Raw genomic sequence first — 26774 nt, forward strand, 5'->3', positions numbered from 1 at the left:
ACATTTATTGGAAATAAGCTCGGCTACGTCTCTAATCCAGCAAAGCGGAGATTTGGTCTTTCCCATTCATACAATATATGGAAAAAGAGTAGAAACTCATACCCATTTCCACCACTTATCACATAATATACTCAATTAAAAGAAAACTAACTATTAGTCAACCCGCCTCCTGGCCAATTTAAGGTTTCAAACACCGAGTTTCTCTTTGACCCTCCCATAAGTCGTATTTTTGTGCAAATCAAATTCGTCCCTAAGGGGTGACTTATTGTCAATAGGTCAGAGTTGTAATTTGGAAAAACAAAAATCCAAACTGGTTTGATAGACAGATAAATAGGAAAGAGGAAAGGCAAAATCCAAGTAAATAAATACAATTATATCACTGAGTAGAATTTTTTCACAAACTGACAACTAACATTATGTTAATCTTCGTGCATTACAATCCAAAGAAATTTCAACAGTTTGATATTTTAAATTCATTTATTTGATAAATTCATGAATTTAATTATAGGTCGCATATAAATATAGTACAGGATGATGCAATTCAAATATCCCGGTATAAGTCAATACCAAACATCTTACAAATCAACACCGAAAAGAAACTCAATACCTTTGTGATTCACAGTATCAAATAAACGTCACTATCGAATGTCATCTCGTTTAAAGTCCAAGCATTCATTCTCATAATCTGATTCAGTAAATAAAGTTGTGAAATCCTTCCCTGTCGTCTGGTCATGGCAAACATTCTCTGCCTTGACTGTCACCTGCGGATGCTTCGGTATTGGTTCTCTCTCATGAGTCAAACTCCTGTTCTTCAGTCACACCCAATTCATGTTATGATGTTATGTGGCAGAGTTATGTTTCTTTGCAAAGTCTTCAACTTTACACTTGAATGCTCTAATGTAAAGATAACATTTTGTTCACCCACATTGATGAAACACCAAAAGTTTAGCAGTCAGAATGTAAGATATACAGCGGTCAGGTATCAGGTTAGTGACAGGTCAGAGATATGGACCATTAGTAATCTGGAATGTGAGCAAATACTATCTCAAAGTTAAAGTTTAATCCTACATATTAATTTCATTTTTTAGCTGTCAAAAAGGAAGGGCGTACCAAAAGGTATTGAGTTCAGTGGCAAAGACTGATGTGGCTTGAGTGAAGGCAACCAGAGAACTACATTTCGTTTCGCCTGGTCTTTTCTGGATGACACTGCTAGGAGTTTAGGCTTGAATGATGTGTGATCCTATTAAATAACATGGCTATGCAAGCCATGCATCTTCACTGCTCTATTTTTCAGCAAGGCTCAGGTTCAGCAGATCATGCTCTAAGATGGAGATGACATCAAAAACATAGCAATCTACCTTACAAACCAGATAGTTTGACATGCTCACCACTTCAACGTATTTAACTTATAGTTGTTAGTTGGTTGACGGTGTACACAGCGAAATGCCACAGAGACAAAACCGATGCTGGTTAATGGGTGCATAAATAGAAATATTTCATATTACCCAGGTCCTTGCATCTTAAAGAAAGACGTTCAGCTATTTATTTAATCTTCATTGACTATGGCAGTGAACAAAAGGAAGGGTGTTCATTCTCATTGTTAACATCTACTCTAGCCTAAAATTTATATGCCTGGTTCGCAGACAGTGACAGTGGACACTCAAATAGTAAAACAAATCTATAAATATCTTAACAGCCCAACAGACGGACTAATTCAATGAATCGCCATATGACTTCATATTTTACAGCATGACTGGCTGTCACGCATCATAACTCCCCTATGCGACATACTTTTTGGTTCCTAACCAAAAGTATAGTATGGCACATCGGACCCCTGGACTAGCAGGCAGACAAATAGGGCAGCTGCGTTAAGCTGGTAAACGTCCAGTTGATAGGTAGGCACCTATCAGGGGTAAGTGGATTTTCTTGGTAAGAGTTTATTCCCTAGTGATTTATGGTATATAGACAAGAAAGATTAAATTTTCGTCTCTATGGAAGAGTTGGATTCAAGACACAGTTGAACACGTTTCCTAATAATAACGTGATTAGAGAATGTATTCATTACAGTAACTACTATATTTGAGAAACTACGTGCACTGTGCGGTGAGAAGACATTGTTTCTTGAAGATTTAATGAGAATAAAGCTAATTATAACAAGCAGACACATATGAAGCCATAAACAATCTTTCTATAATGCGACTGTGCATGTTGAAGAGGTGGTTTCGTTTATTTATGTTAGTGGTCTCTAGTTGCCGTAAGTAAAACACGGATAAGATCCATTTCTGAGGCTGATTTAACCAACAAAGTTAAGTGGTAATGATACACTACTCATGCATGGTAAACATCATCAGTAGAATACTGATGTTTTAGGAAGGGTTTGGCCAGAAACTTTGCTGACACAAGGCACATTAAGACTGCACAACATTGCATTCTTTATAAGAAATTGTGACCGAAATGTCAGGCCTGTGTTTATTACAATACGTTTTGGTGCTACATTAAATGACATGGTTTGTACAGCCAAGAAGAGTTATTCTAAAATGTTCTCTACGGATATTAAATTTGCTCCAGGTGTTACTTTGTTTCTTACTTCATTAATGAAGGTACAAATGAAGATGATAAAACACACAAATAATTAGCATGTCGCTACAACAAAGAAATATTACTCCGTCTGGTATCCACCCATATCCTGCATTATTTTGGTCCACCGAAATGTATCCGATTTTAGTCATAATGTTTGAGAAATATATAATAAAGAAAGTTTCTAAATTTAAGAAAAGAAATTTATTTTATTCAGCTTTAACATTTCGTATTCCGTCTGAAACATTTTCTTAGGACAAAATTCAGGGAATTTTTAAATACATCCAAGAATGTTTTAAAGACAAATTCATTAGTTTTGAAAGAAGTCGAGATTTTTTTAAGGCAAACTCTCGATTTCAAGAATGTTTTCAGGACGGTCCGAACTGTAAAATACGTTACAGTTATATTGACATCTTTTGTACTCTGGAAATATAACATAAGTATTATAAAAAAGAACACAAATCTGTTTACCTTTTTTCGGATCATATGTATCATCCTCAATTACTTTGGCCAAAGCAAAGTTAGCCACTTTGACGATATTTTTATCACCAACTAAAACATTCCTTGCAGCTAGGTCTCGATGGATGATCTTATTTCGTTCCAGGTAGGCCATTCCTCTGGCAATCTGAAACAATTACAATAAAATTCATTGGCATAATAATGTCCAGTCTCCTTTATCCAGTACAAACTGGGTTATTTCAAATTGTTGCATTTTTCCAACAGTCTAAAATCTTATTCACGTCCTGTTAAATTTAAGGAAATGTTCTTGGGCGGTTTTTGAGAGGTCGTATAAAGATTTTTCTTACGTTAGCTATGGTACTAATACTTAAAGCAGTAAATCCATCCATCGCATGATGCTTTGTGTTCAAATTAGTCATTTTTGTTACTGCGCATATTTTGAAAGAACTTATTTAAGGTTCTTTATAATCAGTCATCATCATTTGTAAAACTTGAAATGTCAGTATGAAAGTATGCCTTCTGTTAAATTTGGTTTAATTCGGTTGCGATGTTTGCGTGGTGTCATTTATATTTTTTTAGCCAGAGTCGCCACGTTTAACAGTGGATTGGCACCATTGGTATAAAAAGAAAAAAAAACATGATGGTAGGATGCTTCCTGCTAAGCAGAGTTTCAATTGCCCAGTGGTTTCTGACTATAACATCTGTTGAAAGATGTACAGCATATATGATTTTTGATGGATGCGGGTCCATACTATGAACGCAATTGATCTTGAAAACAAGTAAACTAATAAATATATCGTATTTATATCCTTCTTGTGTCTTTACTTTTTGATACATGATTGTAGATTGAAATGAGCTATAAATTGATCATTTATTTTGTTTTCGTATTCCATGTATTGAACTTCTTGACAAGTTTTGGGTGAATTACTATTGGATGATGATATCAGGTGGATTGTGTTGCGACGTAAGTCGCGTATTAGGCCTTACGACTTGGATTCGTAATAGAGTCGTATATATATATATATATTCATATAGAATTACACACAATTCATTCCTGTTTTCCAGTATTGTTCTTGTTTTTAATATTAGTCAGCAGGTGAATTTAATGTTTGGTTTAGATATAATTTGAGAGGAATAATTTATTTAAAGTAATCATTGGAATTACAAAGTACATATTGACTTTGGACTGAACTATTATTTTGTGATTACTGTGAATTCATTCAAAGGTCTTTTGGACAATGCCAGTGTGATACATCAAGACTGTTGGTACCTTAGCATATTAAATGATATTGGTAGATCACCACATTAGGGATCTGAAATTAATTTAGAACGCTCTATTATTTGTTGTTGTGAAAGGATATTATGTTGATTATTTTGAATTTAATTCACAATACTGTAGGTTCCTCTTATATTTTCGTATCATAATTTAGAGAATTAAAATTATTCGTTAAGTGTTAAAAAACTTGTTGGTTTTACTTCTTTCTTTTACTTAGTTTAAGATAGTAGAATTGTAATATATATCATCAGGAATTTTGCGTTTCGTTTCTATGTTCAGCATAAACCAGTTTTGTATAAACCATGAAGACCTCCGTTGCAGACAAATTTTGTCTTGTCCATAAAGTCCGATCATAATAAAATGAAAATATGTTTTTGGAAATATCCAAATCATTCCAATGACATCATAACCTAAGCATTTCAATCACGTGTAGATACATCATACACAATTTCCATTAGCTATTGGTTTTTTGTTTCGGTATATTGTAATCTCGTTATTTCACATAATTCGTTATACAAGAATACCATGAGCACACATTATACAACCGTCTCGTATTTAATAGTTCTAGTTGTATGAACTATTGGAGAATGGATAACACTGGTGATTATTCATCAATGGGTATCAATAGCCCTGATCTTTGGATAATGTATGTGGTCTTAAACAAAAGATTCTGTGCGGAACGTTTAGCTTCTTATCAGACGAGCCATGAGTGCGACAACTGACATTAACTTCAGAATGTATGCATTTGTTTACTACCATGAGTGCACGTTCTTCACAAAGTTTGGTAAAAATGCTTATTCAAGAATAAAAGTTCTTTTTCAAAATTAATTTTTTAAAGAGCCAGAAAGGCTCTGCCTTTTAGTTTGTTTACCCAAACCTCAAGAGGAATATTCTATATATTAAGTTAAAATCGCTACAACGTTTTGGTCACGCTTCAAGTTTGACCAAATGTTGTTCCAGAAAAAAACATTTTTCTTGTCTTTCAGTCACAAAAACCATGACCTTTGATATTTTGATACGTATATAAATATGCTTATTTCTTACTCAACATGGAAGTCATCCAGAAACTTTGGCAAATACACGTTGTCGAAAACTTAAATATATGCGCAGAAACTATGTTTCTGCTTTCAGTAAGAGTGACCTTGACATTTAACCTTTGAACTCAAGTTAATATTCATCTCCATTGCGCCATGTGCAAGCTATAAGGAGCTTTGAATGTCGAGGGCTGAATAGGAAAATGTGCTATCTATATTTTCTTTTTTAAAACTGGATTAGGCCATATTTGGAATCTGCTGTTCTTCTCGTTTTAGCAAAAGAATTGCCATTTACTGCGTTACAATATTTTGTCCATAATCGACAAATGTAAAAGACGATATGTGGCGACAGCTCATGTCTGTTCAGGTAAATGGTAATAACTATCAGATGCGACTGGTAAAAGATGACATGAGACGTTTCGCTCAGAGCAGGAGTATAGTTAAACTGGACGACAAAATGTGCTTAAATCCAATATCACCTATTTTGTTACGAAACATATGTGCTCCACTGAGGTAATTTTCAGGGGGTTATAATTAAGTTCATCGTGTTGGGATTGAAACAAATAGTTTAAATATCACGTCACAAGTATAAAGCCAAGACTGAACAAAATAAACCAGGAAAGATGCATCAAGAACTTTGGGTAAGTACTAGAATCCCCTCCTCTCTGCGGATGTACTGACACAGTTAGTTGGAATAAGACGCAATATTATTGGATGTTTTAGCTAAAGATAAACAGTGTTTAGTTAAGTGTCATCATCTAAGATGAATCAACGGTTTGCAAGAATATCAAGATCTACATGACTTCAAGGATTTGTTCTAGCCTTGCATATTTTTACATATTGCGATTTTAACCATTGTTCAGTCACTTGTGCTCGCGCCTTTCTTGCAATTGCTACACCTGTACAACTAATAAATACTAATCTGAAATGCACTAGAAGTTCCTTTTTTGGGTATGTATTTTCATTCTTCATTGTTATTGATTATTTTACCAAGTAACACGTCTTCATCATTAAAAATTCCCTAGTCTGGACTTCCATTAGGATTAAAACAATATACTCTCATTATGACTGTACTTTGAAGATTTGCATTTAATATCATATTCAATCTGAATAACTATTTCGTTAAATATTTAATCACTTGATGTAGGTGAAAGGACGATGTGAATTTCATGTGATTTTAACAAATCTAAGTGATAACAAAAACATGCCATACATTCTTCAGACTATTTCTACTAATACGGATAGAATAATTTTTGATAGTGTACCATCCATCTCTAAGTGCAATAGGAACTTAAAATGTTAAGGCTGAATATAAGGAAACTTCAGCATGCTTGACAGTCACATTTAAAGTATTTTAGTGAGAACTGCTGCTGTCGGTTCATTAATACTCAAGAACTATGAATTTTTTTCCATTCAGGAATCCGACAAATGATCCTTGAGATAACATGTCTATATTGAACTGGTAAATTTACAAAGTTTCGGAAAGGTGATATTTGCTAGCTACAAAAACCAGCATCAAAATAAATAAAAACGACTTGCTTAACTTAGCGAAATCACAATGTATTCAAAATATTATTGTATAGTTCACCAATCGCACGCGAAGGGAGATTTTAAAAAATGATACAAAATAATAATGATAACATACATGACGGAAAGACAGGATCTAAGGAACAACATTTTCGAAATTTACCTGGGCAGACACGTGCACCATAATCTTTAGATTCATGTTCCTCCCCTCACCGTCTCTCAGGTAGACAAGCAAACTTCCTTTAGACATGAATTCTGTGATGATGCAAATCGGTTCTTCCTGGGAACAGACGGCATACAGGCGCACAAGATTATGATGTTTACATCTCTTCATAATCATAGCTTCATACAGGAAAGATTCAGGAGACATTGTCTCTTTTTTAAGTTTCTTAATAGCTACATCTTCTGTCTTGTTCCATTTGCCTGAAACAAATCATGAAATAGAAAGAGTATATTAGTCAGTTTATATCATAGGAATCCTAAAGCAACCAAAAGGTATGAAATACTGATGAAATGCCTTTATTTTAGTCTGAATCTTCAAAGTATATGATTTGCTTTTATTTCGTGTTTACCAATAAAATATATTTGCACAACAGCAAATGCAATGCTTTTTCTACCTACCGCTTATTTAAATTATGAAACTGATGTATGTTCAAGATACAAAGTTAATGAAATCGAGTCACAAAAGTTGTTTTTCTCCCATTATCATACAGCACAAAACCGTGTGCATTTTGGCTATGCTTCTGTACAGTATCACATTTTCTTTTAAGTATTACTTTGCAAGTGATGCATTGTCAGTGTTAGGTTGCTGGAGCTTAAAGGTAAGTCATGACTTTAAGGCTACGTTATGATTCAACGTCTTCTGCTATCTGTGTATCCTATATTCTACACATATCTACTGCAAAATGACTGAGGTCAGTTGGTCACTTATATAGTTAAAATGGGGTTACAGAATTCAGTGGAGCGTATTGAACTTCCTCTTTTGTTAATGGAAGCAGATAGGGGCATCGTCTCCGAGTCAGTAGAAGGTTAAGAGATATAAATGAAAGAGAGCAATTAACCAATGCTAATCACCTTTTGGTACCCAATTATTTTACAAATACGGTCCCATGGTTTTTGTCTTGTAAGACATAGTCCTGGAAACAAATTGTTGCTTTTGTTGTTGAGATTGTTGTTTTACAAGCTTTTGAGTCAAGATAACCGGGGCAAGTGTAAATGTATTTTACCAGAAAAATTCATTCTAAAGATCATTTCATCTCTCTATAAATGGTGTCTTGAAATAGTTTTATGTAAAGTTTATACACAAGATCACTGATGAATAATGTATACACTGTAATTACCTAAATTATGTTTCAAACCTGTATCATAATTAAGTTATATTCATTCTATGGTTTCGAAAATATAGCAGGGGTTACAATACGAAGCTCGTGAGTATGTTACAATCTCGCTATGAACTAACATCATACAATAACATTATTTTCATCAAGTCACCTTCTTTCAAATGACTAACTCTAAGATATTGTGAAAGTGGTCAAGATAACTGCAAAATGTCTTGCCCGTAAAAATTCTGCACTAATGTAACATTTTTATCGGTTGCTATAGGAATATATGCAAAATTACTCAAAATTACGCCCTTCTTTATGGAGCAAAGCAAATATTATGTCCATTTATAATAAGGATTCTTCATTACATTTTTATACTATTTAACACAATTTGCAAACAATCCGACATTTGCAATGAATCTCAGTTTGCACCTTTTTGAAACCAACAAATTCTTGAATGATGCTAGTTGATGATTATTTATGAAAATATCCAAGATATAGATCCAAAATGCACTGTATTATCTAGTTTTATAGTGTTCCGTACGGAATAGACAAATAAAAAAGAAAAGAGTTACATTGCCTAATTCAAATACTAGTTATTTCATATGATAAAAAATGTATTCACTATATTTTTATTTTATTAATCACAATAACTATTAAGCATCCCACTCAGTAAACAGAACACAAAATGACGCTGTTATTACTAATTAGATTTCATATATAAAATAATGTTTGTATCATCCTTGATTCAGATTTTACCACCTTACCTAATAAATCTAATTACTGCTGTAGGAATAAATCTGAAAGTTCGGAAATGCATGGAAGTGAATAGTGATATAACCTTTGATCGTCGCTTAATATTTTATCATACCTTTAATATTTTATCATACCTTTAATATTTTATCATACCTTTAATATTTTATCATACCTTCAATGAGAATTTCGCGAAAGTAGGTACCTATAGTTTGATTGAATTTATCGAAACCAAAGCAAGTTTCCATATTTTACAGTGTGAACCAAAAATGTTCTTTCTAGACCAGTAAATTGTGATTCAAGTTTCTTTCTTACTTTTCCTTTAGAGAACTGACCTAACGTTCCGCAAATGAAATAGTGTACACTAGTGGTTTATGCAATAGTCATGCAGTCAAATAACTTAGCATTGTTTTCTTCCCACGAGTGAGATTTTTATGACGTGAAAAACTGTTACTTTTCATTTGTTTACGATGACAACATTTTTCCAATATTCAGTTTTACTTTTCTCTCAATAAGGTAATAAATATTTTACGCTCGCGAAAACGCATGCATTTATGGCAGGCTAAGCTATATACCTTTCCAAACCTCTCCAAACTGGCCATCACCAAGTTTTACAGCAAACTCCAGAGACTCTCGTGGAGTCTCCCAGGCATCATTTGTTTCTGGGGACAACTCGACTACAGGCGTCGATTTGGGACCTCTCTTGATTAAAACCTTGCTGTATACATGCTCCTCTTCTATAACCAAAAGAACTGATAATAATCATTGGAATTTTCAAATTGTTCAAAATACGATATACTCACAGGAAAAAATGATAATGTAGCGATTTTTGGTGATCATGATATGTGTTTCCTCTTTGATGGTAAGCAGCTATGGCAGAATCCAAGTCGAACGGAATGACCCTCAGCAACATAGTGACTTTCATTCCTACGACGCTTTATTCGACTATATCCGGGTACTGAAAAAGTAAATTTAGTCGCTGGGGTGGCAAAATCTTTTTAGAATCGATATTAGCAAACAAAATGAGACAAAAGGTAATGACCATCGTTTAGTTGTCAGAAAGATACATTTTAGGACAATTATCAATGTCGTGTAATTCGCTCTGTACACTTCGGCTAGCCTTCGACAATTCTTTGCCAAATTCATCGTTATAAATAGCTGAAATTCTTTTGACTAGATGCTAAACATGAAAAAAATAATATGCAGGAAGTCCTCATGTAGGTGATCAACTAAGTACTGACTGGCGATGTTTTCCTTGGATTCATAATAAGACGGATTGTTTTTCACCATATCTTCTTGAACTTGTTAGTATATCATTGCTGAAAGTATTTTTGACCTTTGTCTATTTTTCAGTGAGCTTCCTTGTCCAGCTGAATAGATTGAAACAATTTTGGCCTTGAAACAACTGTTCCTTTTTACACACGTCCATATAAATGTTACCGGGAAATGTTAAATAAAATTCGTTATCCATAGTTCAATGTATTTGGTATCTGAGTAGTTTATTCGTTCTCAAAGAAGAAATGTTCCAAAAGAGGACTTCTTCTGTGGCCAGAAGAGTGATGACTGGCGTTGGCGGCCAAGCTTCAGTAGTTGTTGTTGCTGTTTCCGTCAGTATATTTCAAAAACTGTTCAGCAAAATATAGTAAAATAGATCGTTTATGATAATAATAATAATAATAATAATAATAATAATAATAATAATAATAATATTAATAATAATAATAATAATAATAATAGTAATAATAATAATAATGAGGACTTTGTATAGCGCATAATCATTAGAAGCTCTAAGCGCTTTACAACATTAGACAACACCTATAAGATAAAGGAGATATAATGATATGATTACAAAGTCAAACACCATGAAATTAGAAAACATAAAAAATATGCTGAGAATATTTAAGGTAGGAAACATTAAGGTCTTTAAGTTTGTTCTTGCAGTCGAAATAAGTGAGTTTTGAGAACACTCTTGAATGAGATCACTGTGTCTTTGTGTCTAAGTTCAGTGGGTAATTCATTCCACGTTGCTGGGACCTGGTATACAAAAGAGCGCTGTCCATACCAGTTTGTTTTCAAAGTGAGAATAATGAGTATACGATTGTCGGAAGAGGAGCGTAAGTATCTTGCTGGTGTGTACACATGGGCGAGGTCGGATAGGTATGCTGGACTAGAGTTCGACAGTGAAACGTAGCTCAGAGAATAAATTTTGTGTTTGATTATGGACCAAAATGATAGCAAGTTTAGGGTACAGAGCAGCGGAGAGGTGTGCTCTGATCGTGGTACTCTAAGTATGATCCGATCAGCTGTGTTTTGAAGTTTTTGAAGTTTCTGGAGCATATATTGAGATGAACCAGACTGAATTGAGTTACAATAGTCTAGTCTTGAAAGTACTAATGAACCCACAAGTGTTTGAGTGGCATTAACTGAAAGATATTTGCGAACTGAGCTGATGCGTCTCAGCTCAAGATATACAGTCTTGCATATGTTCATGACATGTTGGTGCAATGTGAGAGTACTGTCCAGAGTAACACCTAGGTTTTGTACTGATTGTGTGAATTTAATGTTGGTATTGCTGATATTTATTGTTTGAGGTAAAGGATGTGAATGAGAAAGTCTTTGTGTTGTGATCAGAATGGCCACAGTTTTATCATCATTCATCTGCAGCTTGTTCCATGTCATCCATTATTTCATATCAGAAATGCACTTCTCTACACCTTGGATGGTAGCATCAACTTCAGTTGGGTGGCTAGATTTGTATATTTGGGTGTCATCAGCGTACAATTGGTGAGACACTGGATGATGATCTAGGACACCTGAGACGACTGAGTGTATAGAATCAAAAGAACAGGTCCAAGAACAGATCCCTGTGGAACATCACAACATATATCAACTGGGCTGGAGTGTATTCAATTTGCAGATACAGTTTGTGTCCTGTTGACCAAGTAGGACTTGAACCACAGTAAGACTATCATCATAAATGCCAAATAGATGCTGGAGACGGTGAAGTAATATATCATGGTCTATTGTGTCAAATGTTGCAGATAAATCAAGGATGGTGAGGACTGTAATCTTTCCGCTATCCAACGCAGAGAGAATGTCATTAACTACTTTTAGAAGAGTAGTTTCAGTACTGTGGCAAGGGCGATATGTAGATTGTACATTGCTAAAAGACTCTTTGAATTCAGATGAGAAACAGGCTGGGATAGAACAATCTTTTCTAAGATTATTTTTATATGAATGGGAGATTAGAAACTGGGCGGTAGTTCTTTAAATCGTTATGGTCTAGTGTTCGTTTCTTCAGCAGAGGTTTTACAATGGTAGTTTTGAAAAATGATGGGAATTCCCCGGATGAGAGAGAGAGGTATTAATAAGATCAGTTAGTGAAGGCAATACTGGATCTAAGCACTCAAGCAGCAGTGATGTTGGAATTGGATCAAGTTCACTTGACGTTGGTGCGCTCTTCATCAGGATTGTACGTACGAAATCCACAGAGACAGGTTCAAATGCTGCTAATGGTTGGCGCTCAAATTCTATATCTCAAATGTATGGTGACGACGAGTCAATTGAAATAGTGGTGTCAAGCTTATCTCTAATGGTTTGTGCTTTGTCACAGAAGAAATTTGCAAACATGTCCGGTAGGTCGACTGGAGAAAAGGTAGTTGGAAGTGGTATTGATTTGTTCCTTGACATTAGCTTGTTAGTAATCTCGAAGAGCTCTTTGCAGCTGGAACTTTCCATGATCTTAGTAGTGTAGTGGGCTGATTTCGCTGCATGGACTATATTTGTGACATTCTTCTTAGCGGCTTCATAGATTTGCTTATGAATAGTGAGTCTAGTGGAAAGCCAGAGCCTCTCAGCTTTAAGGCGGTCTCTTTTAGCAGTGCGAAGCTGGTCCCTAACACTGCTATACCATGGAGAACAATTTTGAACTGATACTCTGCACTTGGTATGTGGGGCATGTTTGTCGAGCAATGAACGCAGGCAGTTATCGAGTTGTTCTGCTGTAGGAGGTAAGCAAGCTGTTAGGTTAGCTTGGATGTCGTGCATTTGTTTGGTTCTATTTATAAGACGGAGGTTTCTCTTAGTAGTAGATAAAGGTGGAGGGTTAGGGACTGATGCGTCCAGATGGCATATAATGCAGAGGTGATCTGATGCAAGGTCATGGGATACCAAGGAGGACCGTAGAATGTTATCATCAGGTCTACGAAGAATCCAGTCTAAAATGTGACCATGTTTATGGGTGGGTTGGTTAACAGACTGTTTGCGGTTGAAAACATTAATGGAATCTATGAGTTTTAATGCGTTTGGGTTTCCGGGTCAGTCAAAGTAAAAGTTGAAATCTCCAAGAATAATCAGGTTGCCACCTATCAAATTTCCTTACTCCGGGAGATTCGGAAACTGCTCCAAAAAGAGAGATTCAGCCAGCTTGTTTTTTCTACTTGGAGGAGGGCGGTCTAGGCAGAAACATGGACTGACCTTTGCTCCAGTGTGAGTGTGGTTTGGACTAGTTCAAACGATGTGTGGTCGAAATTGAATGTTATGTTGTGGTTAAGACGTTTGATGATGGAGTTCTTTGTGATGACAGCAATTCCACCTCCGCGAGAGTTACGGGGGAACGACTTGATGGAGTAACCAGTGGATGTTAGATCCGCACTCTTGGGCTCATCGCATGCTGTTTTTAGCCATGTTTCTGTCAGGAAAAAGACATCAATATTCTGGTCGTTGATAAAAATAACTAATTCTGTGCACGTTTCCGGTGGTCCTACTGACTGGGCATTGAATAATACAATATTCAGAGGTATCTCTTGGATAGTTGACAAAAAGGTTGACGAATTAATAGGGATTTGAATTAGGTTATCTAAATTTATGGTCGATTTTTTTGAATTGTTGAGCCGAAATAAGGGAGATAACTGGAATTCTTCTTCCTGTTCTACGCCGGCCAGCTTATCACCTTGTTGCAAACTCAAATTTCAAAGACTGTCCCAATGACATAATACCCAGCCCCCTAAAAGATCTAGCACAAAAAGTTAATTTGATTTTGAGGTGCATGTTCTACTCACCAAACGCATAGGGATTGTTTGAGTAGGTTGTGAAGAGAGGAACTATAAAACGTAGAGGTAGATGCTGTGGTAATTTCTGCTTCATTTAATAGTCGTTGACTTGTGATGCTGCAATCCAAGAATCAAAACCAGGTGGATATCCTTTCCAGCAAAGTTTCACTTCTTAAAATCGTCGCTTGCCCACCTTATGTGTTCTTCGATACGCGATGATTTCCATATCGTATCAATGCTTTCTTATTGGGTCGCTTGTTGTGACTCCGACAAGGCAAAATTTCCTTTTCGAGCACATTTCAATTGATATCACCCCAGTTATAGTTAGGATGATCACAACCACGCATTAGAACAGCGAAATTAAACAATTATGTCGTCCATTTAGGTAAATAACCTTTACATTTTGTCTTTCCTATTCAAATCCAGTCTCAACTGTTTACAACTTTTTTTCTGGTTGTGATTTTCCAACCAATCGATCAAACACCAATACTTGCTTTTCATATGTGACGTTTCTGGTGCACATCAGGATATTACGATGGTACTATTGATTGCATGCTTTGATGAAACGTGGTGATGTGTAAAATGTTTCCACAAATGTTCTTTCAATGTTATTTGGTTTCAGGCTTTTTGGTGGTGAGAACGTGAATGTCTTTTTTCTTCAACTGCTGTATTAAAGCTTAGTTTATCAATTCAGTATCTTTTTCTTTTGGCCATCTTAGAGGATCGACCGATATGTTTCAAAGTTAGTTTTAAAGCTGGCACTAAATCTGAACTTGTTTCAGAAGTCAAAAGAATTACCCAAGCTGATTTTGAACGCATGTCATTATAAAAGAATCAAATATCTATAACCACAATGAGAGCCGTCTGCTCAATATGCTTGCCTTGGATGATCGATGCCTGTCAATTTCTTCTGGAAAGATGAACTCTTGACCTCCAACTGGGAGTATGTTTTACGTTGTAGTTAGTCTTATAAGTGTTGTCTTTATAGAGATTAGTCAGTCGTGCCTTAACATTTGAGACGTTAAGTGGTTTATGTTGTGTTCCATTTTGGCAAATTATTTTATTTTCTTCAATTTGTTTAATACTTCAAGCGATTGTTTTCTCTGGAAATACTAGTGCTCTAAATTAATTCTTGGACAAAGACATTTCTTGAAATTTATACGTAATTCAAAAACTGGAATGATATTTTCTGTGATTCCACAAGAGACCGCTGACACTGAATCACTTCGCAGGTTGAAACGGACGTCATCGTCTTCCATTTTGGATTTCGTCGGGATTCGAAGTCAGTTTCATTCAGGACTTTTTGTTACTTGGACTTCTATTTTTTAATTCTTGGATTATGTTTGGATTTGATTCATAAAACCATAAGCTTTTTTTCTCATTTTTCACTTGATATTCTAGGAAAATAAATTATTTGTTAAATTTTACAAAGCTTGTTGTCTTTACTCTTTTCTGGCGGGGCCTCGAGTGGTCGAGTGGTCTAAAGCGCTCACCGTTACGGATCACTTCCATCTCACCTCTGTCTGCGTGGGTTCGAGTCTCGGGCTTGGCAAATGTGGATATGTGAGAAAGCTTGCCGATAGCTTCTCGTGGGTCGGTGGTTCTTTCCGGGGTTTCCCCGGTTTCTTCCTCCACTATTAATACTGGCCGCCATGTATAGCCTATCTTGTGCTGAAAAATGGCGTTAAACTCTACAAGAACAACAACAACAACAACAATACTTTTTTCTGTTAGTTTTTGTAAGAGTCTAGACTCGTAACATTAATTACAATCATTGTGAAAGTTCTCAAGCGATAGTCTCTAGAAGAAATGTTGCACATGTCATCGTCTTAATATCTGTCAATCATTTGTTATGGGGAGATGACACATAAAACAATGGGCAATATTTTAATAGAAGATACTCCTTATAAAGGCTTATTTATAGCTTATGAACGCTACAAGCAGCCTAAAGTATTTTGCAATAACCATAGTCTTATGATATTACCTGTCTTTGGTTCATTGCTAGCATCACTTCTAGACATATCATCCTCCATTACCGGTCTTTCGATCACCTGAAACAGGATATAGATGCACAATCAATATATGTGACATTCAGATTACATTGTTTTTTTTTTTAAAACGGAAAATAACATGTTCTTGGTTCTAACCATTTATTGCCAGTTTAAATTCTTATCCAACGTAATTGCAAACTTCTTTAAAATAAGAACCCCTTGCTAGTATTGTTATTAAACCGTTTCAGACATATTCTGTAGTTTTTTTTGATGAGACTAGCACAAACATAGTAGAATTTTATTTAGACTAAAAACCTGATAAGTACCCAGAACGAGAATGTTGCAATAAAAAAGGGTTGTCAAACCACGGGATATTCGGACTGATTGAAATTAGATGATGTAACCCCATCCATAAGAAACAGAGAAACTTGTATATACAGTCTTGGTCAATGAAGCCGTGTTACGAGAGAGATGATGATAATGATATTCTTTTATGAACAGGTAATTTTTAAAAAATAAAAGCAATTTCTTACAATAGTATCCAGATGATGATATAAGGCACAGTGTGCGACGGTTCGCTTTGCATTATATTGACATACGACTTTCAAGATTCAAAATGGTTGCCGCAATGATAGTATATAGCCCTATGGGTATCAGAGACCGCCGTAAAACTGAGATGCTCTGGCTTTCCACTAGACTCACTATTCATAAGCAAATCTATGAAGTAGCTAAGAATAATGTCACAAATATAGTCCATGCATCGGAATCAGCCCACTACACTACTAATATCATGGAAAGTTCCAGCTGCAAAGAGCTCTTCGAGATTACTAACAAGCTAATGTCAAGGAACAAATCAATACCACTTCCAACTACCTTCTCTCCAGTCGTCCTTCCTGACATGTTTGCAAATTTCTTCCGTGACAAAGTATAAACCATTAGAGATAAGCTTGACACCACAATTTCAACTGACTCGTCGTCACCATACAGTTGGGATACAGAATTTGAGCGGCAACCATTAGCAGCATTTGAATCTGTCTCTATGGATTTTGTACGTACAATCGTGATGAAGAGTGCACCAAAAGTCATGTGAACTTGATCCAATTCCAACATCACTGCTGCTTGAGTGCTTAGATCCAGTATTGCCTTCACTAACTGATCTTATTAATACCTCTCTCTCATCCGGGGAATTCTCATCATTTTTCAAAACTGCCATTGTAAAGCCTCTGCTGAAGAAATGAACACTAGACCATAACGATTTAAAGAACTACCGCCCAGTTTCTAATCTCCCATTCATATAAAAAAATCTTAGAAAAGGTTGTTCTATCCCAGCTTGTATCTCATCTAATACCAAACAGTCTTTTTAGCAATGTAGAATCTGTATATCGCCCTTGCCACAGTACTGAAACTACTCTTCTAAAAGTAGTTAATGACGTTCTCTCTGCGTTGGATAGCGGAAGGATTACAGTCCTCACCCTCCTTGATTTATCTGCAGCATTTGACACAATAGACCATGATATATTACTTCACCGTCTCCAGCATGTATTTGGCATTCATGAAATAGCTTTACTGTGGTTCAAGTCCTACTTGGTCAACAGGATACAAATTGTATCTGCAAATTGAATACACTCCAGCCCAGTTGATCTATGTTGTGGTGTTCCACAGGGGTCTGTTCTTGGCCCTGTTCTTTTCATTCTGTACACTCAGCCGCTCTAAAGTGTCCTAGATCATCATCCAGTGTCTCACCAACTGTACGCTGATGACACCCAAATATACAAATCTAGCCACCCAACTGAAGTTGATGCTACCATCCAAGGTGTTGAGAGGTGCATTTCTGATGTGAAATCATTGATGACATGTAACAAGCTGCAGATGAATGATGATGTTTCCATTCGGATCACAACAAAGACTTTCTCATTCACATCCTTTACCTCAAACAATAAATATCAGCAACGCCAACATTAAATTCACACACTCAGTAGAAACATATGCGTAACTCTGGACAGTACTCTCACATTGCACCAACATGTCATGAACATATGCAAGGCTGCATATCTTGAGCTGAGACGCATCAGCTCAATTCGCAAATATCCTTCAGTTAATGCCACTCAAACACTTGTGGGTTCATTAGTACTTTCAAGACTAGACTATTATAACTCAATTCTGTCTGGTTCATCTCAATATATGCTCCAGAAACTTCAAAAAGTTCAAGACACAGCTGATCGGATCATACTTAGAGTACCACGATCAGAGCACACCTCCCCGCTGCCCTGTACCCTACACTGCCTATCCATTCGATCCAGAATCAAACACAAAATTTGTTCTCTGTGCTACGTTTCACTGTCGGGCTCTAGTCCAACATACCTATCCGATCTCACCCATGTGTACACACCAGCAAGATACTTACGCTCCTCTTCCGACAATCGTATGCTCATTATTCCCACTATGAAAACAAAGTCATATGGACAGCGTTCTTTTGCATACCAGGGCCCAGCAACGTGGAATGAATTGCCCACTGAACGTAGACACAAAGACACAGTTATCCCATTCAAGAATGCTCTCAAAACTCACTTATTTCGACTGCAAGAACAAACTTAAAGGCCTAATAATGTTTCCTACCTGAAATATTCTCAGCATGTTTTTTAATTTTTAATGTTTTACTAATTTCATGGTGTTTGGTTTTGTAATAATATTATTATGGTTTTTTAATCTTATAGGTGTTGCCTAATGTTGTAAAACGCTTAGATCTTCTAAAGATTAATCGCTATACAAAGTCCTCATTATTATTATTATTATTATTATTATTTAACACTGACAGAACGTTGATTATTGTTATGACGTCATGACCTGAAGCCGAGTTTTCAAATGGCGTTCATTACGCAAAGAGGATTTGTACGACGTCTTAACGGGAAGCAGACTTTTTGAATGGTGTCACTTAGCCGTTGCATATTTGTATGACCTGAAGCCGATTTTTCATCGGAGTGAAGGAAGATTTATAAGACGTCTTAATCGGAAGTAGGCCCTTTGGATGGTGCCAATTTCAGGTTGCATATTTATATGACCTGAAGTACACTTAGTTTTATTTCAGACCCTAGTATGTATCATTTCTATGTTAAGTCAGCTGGTGTCCAATTTCAAAGTAGGGTTGGAATGGAATGCAAACAATATAAAGGAAAAAATAACCATAAAAAGCTAATAATGAAAAACAATATCTAAAATAATTTCAATTTAAAAAAAAATTGTTAAAATTTAATTAAAAACATGAAAATGAAAAATAAAAAAGAAAATAAGAATAATAAAGAATGCATGCAAATGTTATTAGAAATTATATAATTATTTAAATATTTTGCAAAGATTTAGTGGAATGTATGTTATGATTAAGAAATGGTAGTTATAATTATTCAGTTTTAGTTATTTTTGGAGGAATGGTTTTGGGTAGATTTAACGGAAATCATGTATTATTTTTGCAAAGGTTTTGTAGAAATAATGTTTATAATTCTTTCAATTTTTTGAAAACTTTGAGGAAAATTATGAAATATTTGAGAAGTTGGGGAATATTAATATTAAGTGGAAATTATGGTTATATAATTAATCAATATTTGCATATGCTGCGAATTAGTATAAAGAATAAGTGGAAATTATGTTATGACTTAGAAATGGAAATAATGGAAATTTTATTAAAATAAGATTTAGGATATATATATATATATATATATATATATATATATATATATATATATATATATATATATATATATATATATATATATATATATATATATATATATATATATATATATATATATTGATTCTGTCGTTGAAAGGGTAAGCACAATAACCAATTATATTCCGCAGTAGAGTAAATAATTTACTCGTCATATAGTTTTTGATCTCTGTTTAAATAAATGTTTTGCAAATATTTTCTTTCGCAGTAGAAACAAAAATGTAGAACATGTGATTTGTATATAGAGGAAATTGTTTTCAAATTTGGAGATGTTTTGAAAGAAGATATCGCGCAAGACTTGTTAACTTTACTAAAGTTATATAATATCTGGTCTAAGCATAATACCTTTTAGTTGGATGCAGCTCGGTATTGTTGGGATGATACTGTTAACGTCGAATATCGACAACGTTGTAACGAGAATTGTAATAGACTTTGATGGTATCTTCTAAACATTCTGTAAACTTAACTTTCCAATTATTGGCCATTTTGATGATAAAGAGTAATATACTATCGGATTAGATTTTCTGACTTTTATTTAAGAATATAAGATAATGGTAAATGTTCATTTATTTGAAAAACTGTTTGAGTATAAATGGACAAGGAATACTAATTATACCCCATGATGAACCCCATTTTGTGTCACTGATTGTAGAGTATCTATTCTGCACAATCAGATCTGTTCGGCGTAAAGGACAAGCAAAAACTGGGTAGAATTAAGTCACATGATTATTTTCTGAAGTGTTTTAACAGGAAGTTGCCAAGAGTCATATCATCCATAGTTACAGATCTCTATCAAACGTATTAGTTGTGATGCAGTTCAAATTACAAATTACTATATCACTTTAACAGGCTTAGGAATAGTTATAGAAATCAACTGATAGATAGTTATGAAAATAAGACAAGTCAATTAATTTTTATTACTTCTTTGCTAACAATAAAGAATTCTGAAATTACATCTTTATTAGAATAACATGACTAATTAAATTGAAACAAATTCAATGCACTTCTAATGATACCAGCCTAATGCAAAAATGTAGGCAGGTATCTTCCATAATATAACACCAAGAATTTAAAGTTTAACTACAGAATAATTACACTGTTGAGTATCCATTTCTTGCTGAATTATTACATTAGGGTCATGCATAACCGACTACGATAGTCTCTGCATATATTGCATACAATTACTTATTCATGCTTGTGTCGGGTTCTCCTTTCATCAAGAATGTCATTATAATTACACAGAATCAGAAATAAAAAGGTCCTGAACTGAAGTATTTTGAAAAATGATTATCACAATTTTATAAGGCAGCTCATTCCCACCCCAAGTATGTACAAATCGTGTTAGATAGTGGGGTGTAATAATGTTGCCAATGTCCAGTATAGTGACGTCATCATTTCTATTGTTCCTATACAAACCCAATATTTGTTTTGAGGCTATACAGTCCCAGTCTTTTTTGAGGCTATACAGTCCCAATCTTTTGTGAGGCTATAGAGTCCCAATCTTTTTTGACGCTATATAGTTCCAATCTTTTTGGAGGCTATACAGTCCCAATCTTTTTGGAGGCTATACAGTCCTAATCTTTTTGGAGGCTATACAGTCCCAATCTTTTTTGACGCTATACAGTTCCAAACGTTTTTTGAGGTTATACAGTCCCAACATTCCCCATGTTAAATTCCCAATGTCGCTAAACAGCCTCAGAGGTTTTGCCCATGTTAAATTCCCATTGTCGCAATAGTGGCCCACGACCTTTTTGACCGGGATTTCTATTGAGGCTATAGTTGCCCACTTTACTAATTAAATGTCACATTGATGTTCGAATTCAATAAACAGCGTTATATACTTGCCAGTCAGTACCTGTGGTTCAGAAGGGCACCAAACTACCAGTTGATGCCTAAACGTTCCTTGTTTTTAAAACGGAACAAAGTACAGACTCAGAAAATAAATTTAGACAGATGATAATCAGTTAGAAATTGACGAAAGAGACATATTTGCTAGGAAATGATTTAAGGAAGAAGTCACAGAAGGCGTATGTTAACCTTGACTCAAGAGCTCAGAAAGTGATAAGAAACGTAATGAGTGTAGTTACTAGACTGCTTACGAACGAATAAAAAATATAAGAACTAAAATACAAGGCAAAAGTCAATGTGCAAGTAAGAATGCTGGAAACAATGCATGTTTCCTATGCAATGCACCAAATCACTTATACCTAAAGTGAGAGTCATAATATTACGATTCATTACCCAGAGGCAGCCCAGTGCAATGCAGTATCGATGGAGGAAGGGAAATTATCAGCTAATCAACTGCCAAATCATTGGCAAGATTATAGTCACCATCATCCACATAACACTGATGAAAAGAAGTTAATAGCATTATTCTAAAACAAACAGCAACATAAAATACAAATTTCTTCTAGAAATCACATGATGGAATTGGAGAACCTGATCTTGAAAAATATTGCATTAGCAGAGTCAATGCATTTGCTTTAAGGCAACCTCCGTGTAGATTACCTATTGGAAAAAAACAGAGCTCTAGTGTAGTGTTTTCACCCAAGGATTTCTATATCAATTTTGTGCAGACTATAGCAGATATAACTGTGAATGAAGCGTATCTTTTACTCAGGGTCGGTGAGTCTATCAAATTACCTTTCAGGTTCAAAGTGATTTGGCTGCTTGGACAGCAACTCTTTGGAGTTTGGCAATTTGGAATGGCCCCTGAAGATAGATAGACGACCATACTGATCAAGGTCTGAATGAGTTCGCAATGATCACTCGGATAGCGCTTTTTGCAGACATGCTGGTCGTCAGGATCTTCCACTTCTATTTTTTCGATCAGAAAGTCTTGTTTCGTACATACAATGCAGTACGGATGCAAAACTTAAAAATCCAACTGGACAAGTTGCAACATGGCCGTAACAGCTAAATACATAGACATGAGCGCTAGTGAAAGGTCCCGGCACAAATACAGAAATGCTGAGGCACTATCGAGAAACCAATGTAATATTTGCGACAGACAGCAAAATGCAATACAATTTCTGAAGATAAGACATTTTGCCATAAAGCTGTTGATCTAACAGAACAAAAATTAGCTACCTCAAACCTGAAGCATCCGAGCCGTGGCTAGAGGCCAACAAAAATATGAAATGAAACAATGAAAGAACACTGACTTGTTTCTTGATAGATGAGAACCAAATGAAATTAGACATAAGCAACAAAAACACACTAATATCGGTTTGAAAAGATTTGAAAATATCCGTTCTTGAGGATGGAATAGATAGGCTGAAACTGGAAAAAGTCGCAACCAGTGAAGCAATAAAGAAAGCCTGTGGATCCGTTAGGTCTGTTTCTGTTTTCAAGGAAGCATGTGGTATCGCAAATGGGAGTTCGGCAATGGGGACATACTAGTTCAGCTTATCATCCCCAAATCCAGAAGCAATAATTTGTTTTCGTAACAATCCACCAGAAGCCCGACTTTGAGTTGAGGAAATTCTCGAGAGACTGAAGATTGGTTTATCGTTTGTAAAATCTTTACATACAGATTTGGAACTCAAAGTCTATCGACAGCTGTGCAGATATCATAATATTGACAAAACTACAACTACAAGCATGTAGCTCAAATCGAATGAAAATGTAAAAACATTTAAAATTAAATGTTGAGATATTTAGTCTCACACATTAAGCGACGTTGATCATGAAGTATAATTCAAAAATAGGAAGTAATGTCGCATGTTATACTTGGATACCGCAATTCTGTTCACGCAATTAAATCGCAGACACTAATTATGATATGATGATTTTAGCACGGTAAATTTTCAAACCGCTACCGGGCAGTAATTAGGATGCCCAACATCACAGATACACCTGTAAAACAAGGACAATATGTTCACAGCATATGAGTTTGCTTGAAAAGGTTCATGAAATGGCCAGGTAATGCCTGAAATAAAATATATTAGCATAATTTATTTACAATTCCAAATAAAATTTGTACAATCAAGGCAGATTCGGTGGGTGCACTGACCAGTCAGGCAAGTTGAAGAATGTAAGAAACATACCTCATCTTGGAAGGACTGCTTCAGTGCTTTAAATGATGAAGTAAATTACCAGTATATGGCAGCGTGGACAAAGCAGTACCAAACTCTAGTCAGTCATGAAGTTATTTTAGCACTAACCTATTGTTAGATGTGCATGCGTAACTGTTATGCATGGGTGGATATTTTATTTATTCAGAGGTCTTCGTTAGCACATCACTTTCGGTGGAAAATATAGTGAAGTGTATTTACTGCTCTGGTTCGATACACCCAATCATAAGTATTAGAATGACTAAGAGTTATACAAATGTTATCGAATGAATAGCTGGGGTGGAACTTCATTTAGGATTCCGTGCTGTGACATCAAGCTGGTACTAAAATCAGGTCAGAAACATCATTGTCTGAGTCTGGATTGTGAAGAGGAATTAGAGGGGCCGAAGCATGATTCTTACTTACCCACAAGGCCAGAAATCCAAAAATGGGTTGGAGGTACAATCATCTTACATGACTGGAAAAGGAAGAAGTAAATAACTATCCATGAGGCAAGGCATCAAAGAATATATATATATATATATATATATATATATATATATATATATATATATATATATATATATATATATATATATATATATATATATATATATATATATATATATATATATATATATATATATATATATATATATATATATATATATATATTCAATCTAGATAATCGCCTTCCCTTAGTGTCACATTCAGGGTTATATATCTCTCTCTCTTTATATATATATATATATATATATATATATATATATATATATATATATATATATATATATATATATATATATATATATATATATATATATATATATATATATATATATATATATATATATATATACTGTAACTGGCTTGCTAAATGACATATAGTACATCTGGTCTTCAAGAACTTTTAGTGGTATATATCTTGCAAATCTGTTTATATGTCTACTTGTCAATCTATGACTGTCATAAAAATATAGAAATTCCAAATTAACTTCTGCACAATCCACACCATAACAGAAGAAGTGATGATGTTTGGATGTACTTTCCTTCTGACTTGACTTTCAATCCTCGAAGCAACCGGCAACGCTGAAAACTATGACACTGTTTGTTCTGAAATTTAACTCTCTAAGGCAACACCAGCTGTAATCGATGTGTGGTACTGAAGTAACAAACAGTCAAAATTTGTAGTTTAGTAGAACGTATTTCTTTCTGATTAAATATTTCTTCAATCTGGAACTATCATTGTGGCTGACCTCGAATGTAATGTTCCCAAATATGTTGTCGTATTCTCAAATGGGTAGACTAACGCCATCATTCTCTTCGCGGGTGTATTGATTTGATACTCCATACACTATAAATCTAATTCAACACCATCCTGAGATGGCGCAGAACTTGGGTATAGGAGATATTCATTTTTCCATATACTGCTGAATAATCATGCAAAATTCCGCTAATAGTGTACCTCGCGCATTTTTTGCCATATTCTGGATCATCTAGCGGTGTTCATCAAACGCAAGCTCAAAACTGGTTGTAGATAGGTCGCAGGAATCGAATAACATTTGGTCATTAACAGCTCGAAGTCATACTGCATAACGAAATATCTTCCAAATGCTTCTGCGACACAGGCGTCACGATTGGTGACAACCACGTCAGCGCCTGCATAAAATCGTATAGCAGCTTGGTAGGCTTTCTGGGTGACTTGGTAAACCGCGTTGGTGCGCTGTTTTACTGTTATTCAAATATATTGGTAGACACCACAGATGTATGCGTAGTCAATGCACTTTGCTGCACACAATGCTAATACTTATCTTCTAAATCTTCTAGATACAACATCACCTTCTAAATGACCAATGCTATTCGCGATTGTGCTGTCGATGTCCGGAGATGCCCCTCGCAGCAATTGAGAATGCCAGCTGTGTGGTTCTGGGAACTATAAAATTGCTTTCTAAAAGAGCTGGCAATTTGACAGCGAGCTGCACTTCTTTCGTCACTGGTCTCTGGTAACAATGCCGATGTTATGAACGGAGAGAACAAAATAGATAGAAATCGAGCTTGTTGTCGTATTCAGACATGATTAGAAAGCACGATAAAGCAGAGTACCATTTGATTTATTGTAATATTTCTTTATTTTGCCAAGCAGTAGCAACACACATAGCTAAAAGGGACGCTAACATGTAAATCGATGAGTTTGGCAAAAGTGTTATTAATAAAGAAAGCAAATTAACTGGTTTTCCATGTATTGATTGTTCCAATCGAACGTTATCAACAAATAAATGAATTGCAAGACCACCCGAGCAGCCTACGTGGAGACGAGTTTATGGAATTTAAAAACGAAATTCTTAATAAGATGGTTAACGCTTTCTTAAGGGCAAACGGTAGAGTTAACAGTAGAAAGCGGTTTGTAGAAACTTTGGAGATATAATATAAAGTCTGAATATGCATGGTGAAGGAAAAGGTTGGCTAACCTAGAACAAAACCATGACAAATGGATACATACTGAGCTAGGAATATTCAGGCCACCAGACAGATAAGCAAAACGTAAAAACTTAGAAACCTTTGTCTCACAAGATATCCTTTTCTCTGTTACACGTATAATCGCAGATTCTGAGGTATTTAATGCACCGGGATCAGAGGACCAGCTTCTAAAGAATTGGCGACACAGGAACCAGAAATGTGCCAATACCAGAGACGCTGGACCTTCAAAGGACTGTAGAAACCTTTCAAAGCTTACTAAACTCGTCAGCCACACCACATCACCGTTGACGAAAGAAACTTGATCAAACTGGAATATGCAATGTCACGTCATGTAATACGGAATTTGAACAGGCAAAAAATGGAATAATGCAAACTGTGGCTAAATGCGAATCGAGTGAAAATTCGCAACCACACTTTCAGGCTCAGAGAGACGATCGGCAAAATTTTCCATGAGGACACGACCCTTGCCGACCGGCTGCGAGCACGCTTCTACAAGCAGTGTATCACTATATAGTCCATTCTAACGGCAG

At 35.3% G+C, this 26774-nt stretch overlaps 1 protein-coding gene across 2 annotated transcripts in view; it reads right to left on the reverse strand.

Annotated features, from left to right (window-relative positions):
- LOC149807896 (uncharacterized) overlaps window positions 1-26774 on the reverse strand; it is a 56393-nt gene that overhangs the window by 9117 nt on the left and 20502 nt on the right. For both annotated transcript variants that reach the window (XM_089971762.1, XM_089971767.1), the window contains exons 3-6: window positions 15984-16050; window positions 9524-9685; window positions 7037-7296; window positions 3049-3202 (exon numbers count right to left, since the gene is read on the reverse strand). In XM_089971762.1, the coding sequence (XP_089827888.1) occupies window positions 3049-3202; window positions 7037-7296; window positions 9524-9685; window positions 15984-16050 (643 nt within the window). The remainder of the gene's footprint in view (window positions 1-3048; window positions 3203-7036; window positions 7297-9523; window positions 9686-15983; window positions 16051-26774) is intronic.

This window comes from Sinohyriopsis cumingii, chromosome 1, assembly GCF_028554795.1.
Source record: "Sinohyriopsis cumingii isolate HCF-2022 chromosome 1, ASM2855479v2, whole genome shotgun sequence".
NCBI lineage: Eukaryota > Metazoa > Mollusca > Bivalvia > Unionida > Unionidae > Sinohyriopsis > Sinohyriopsis cumingii.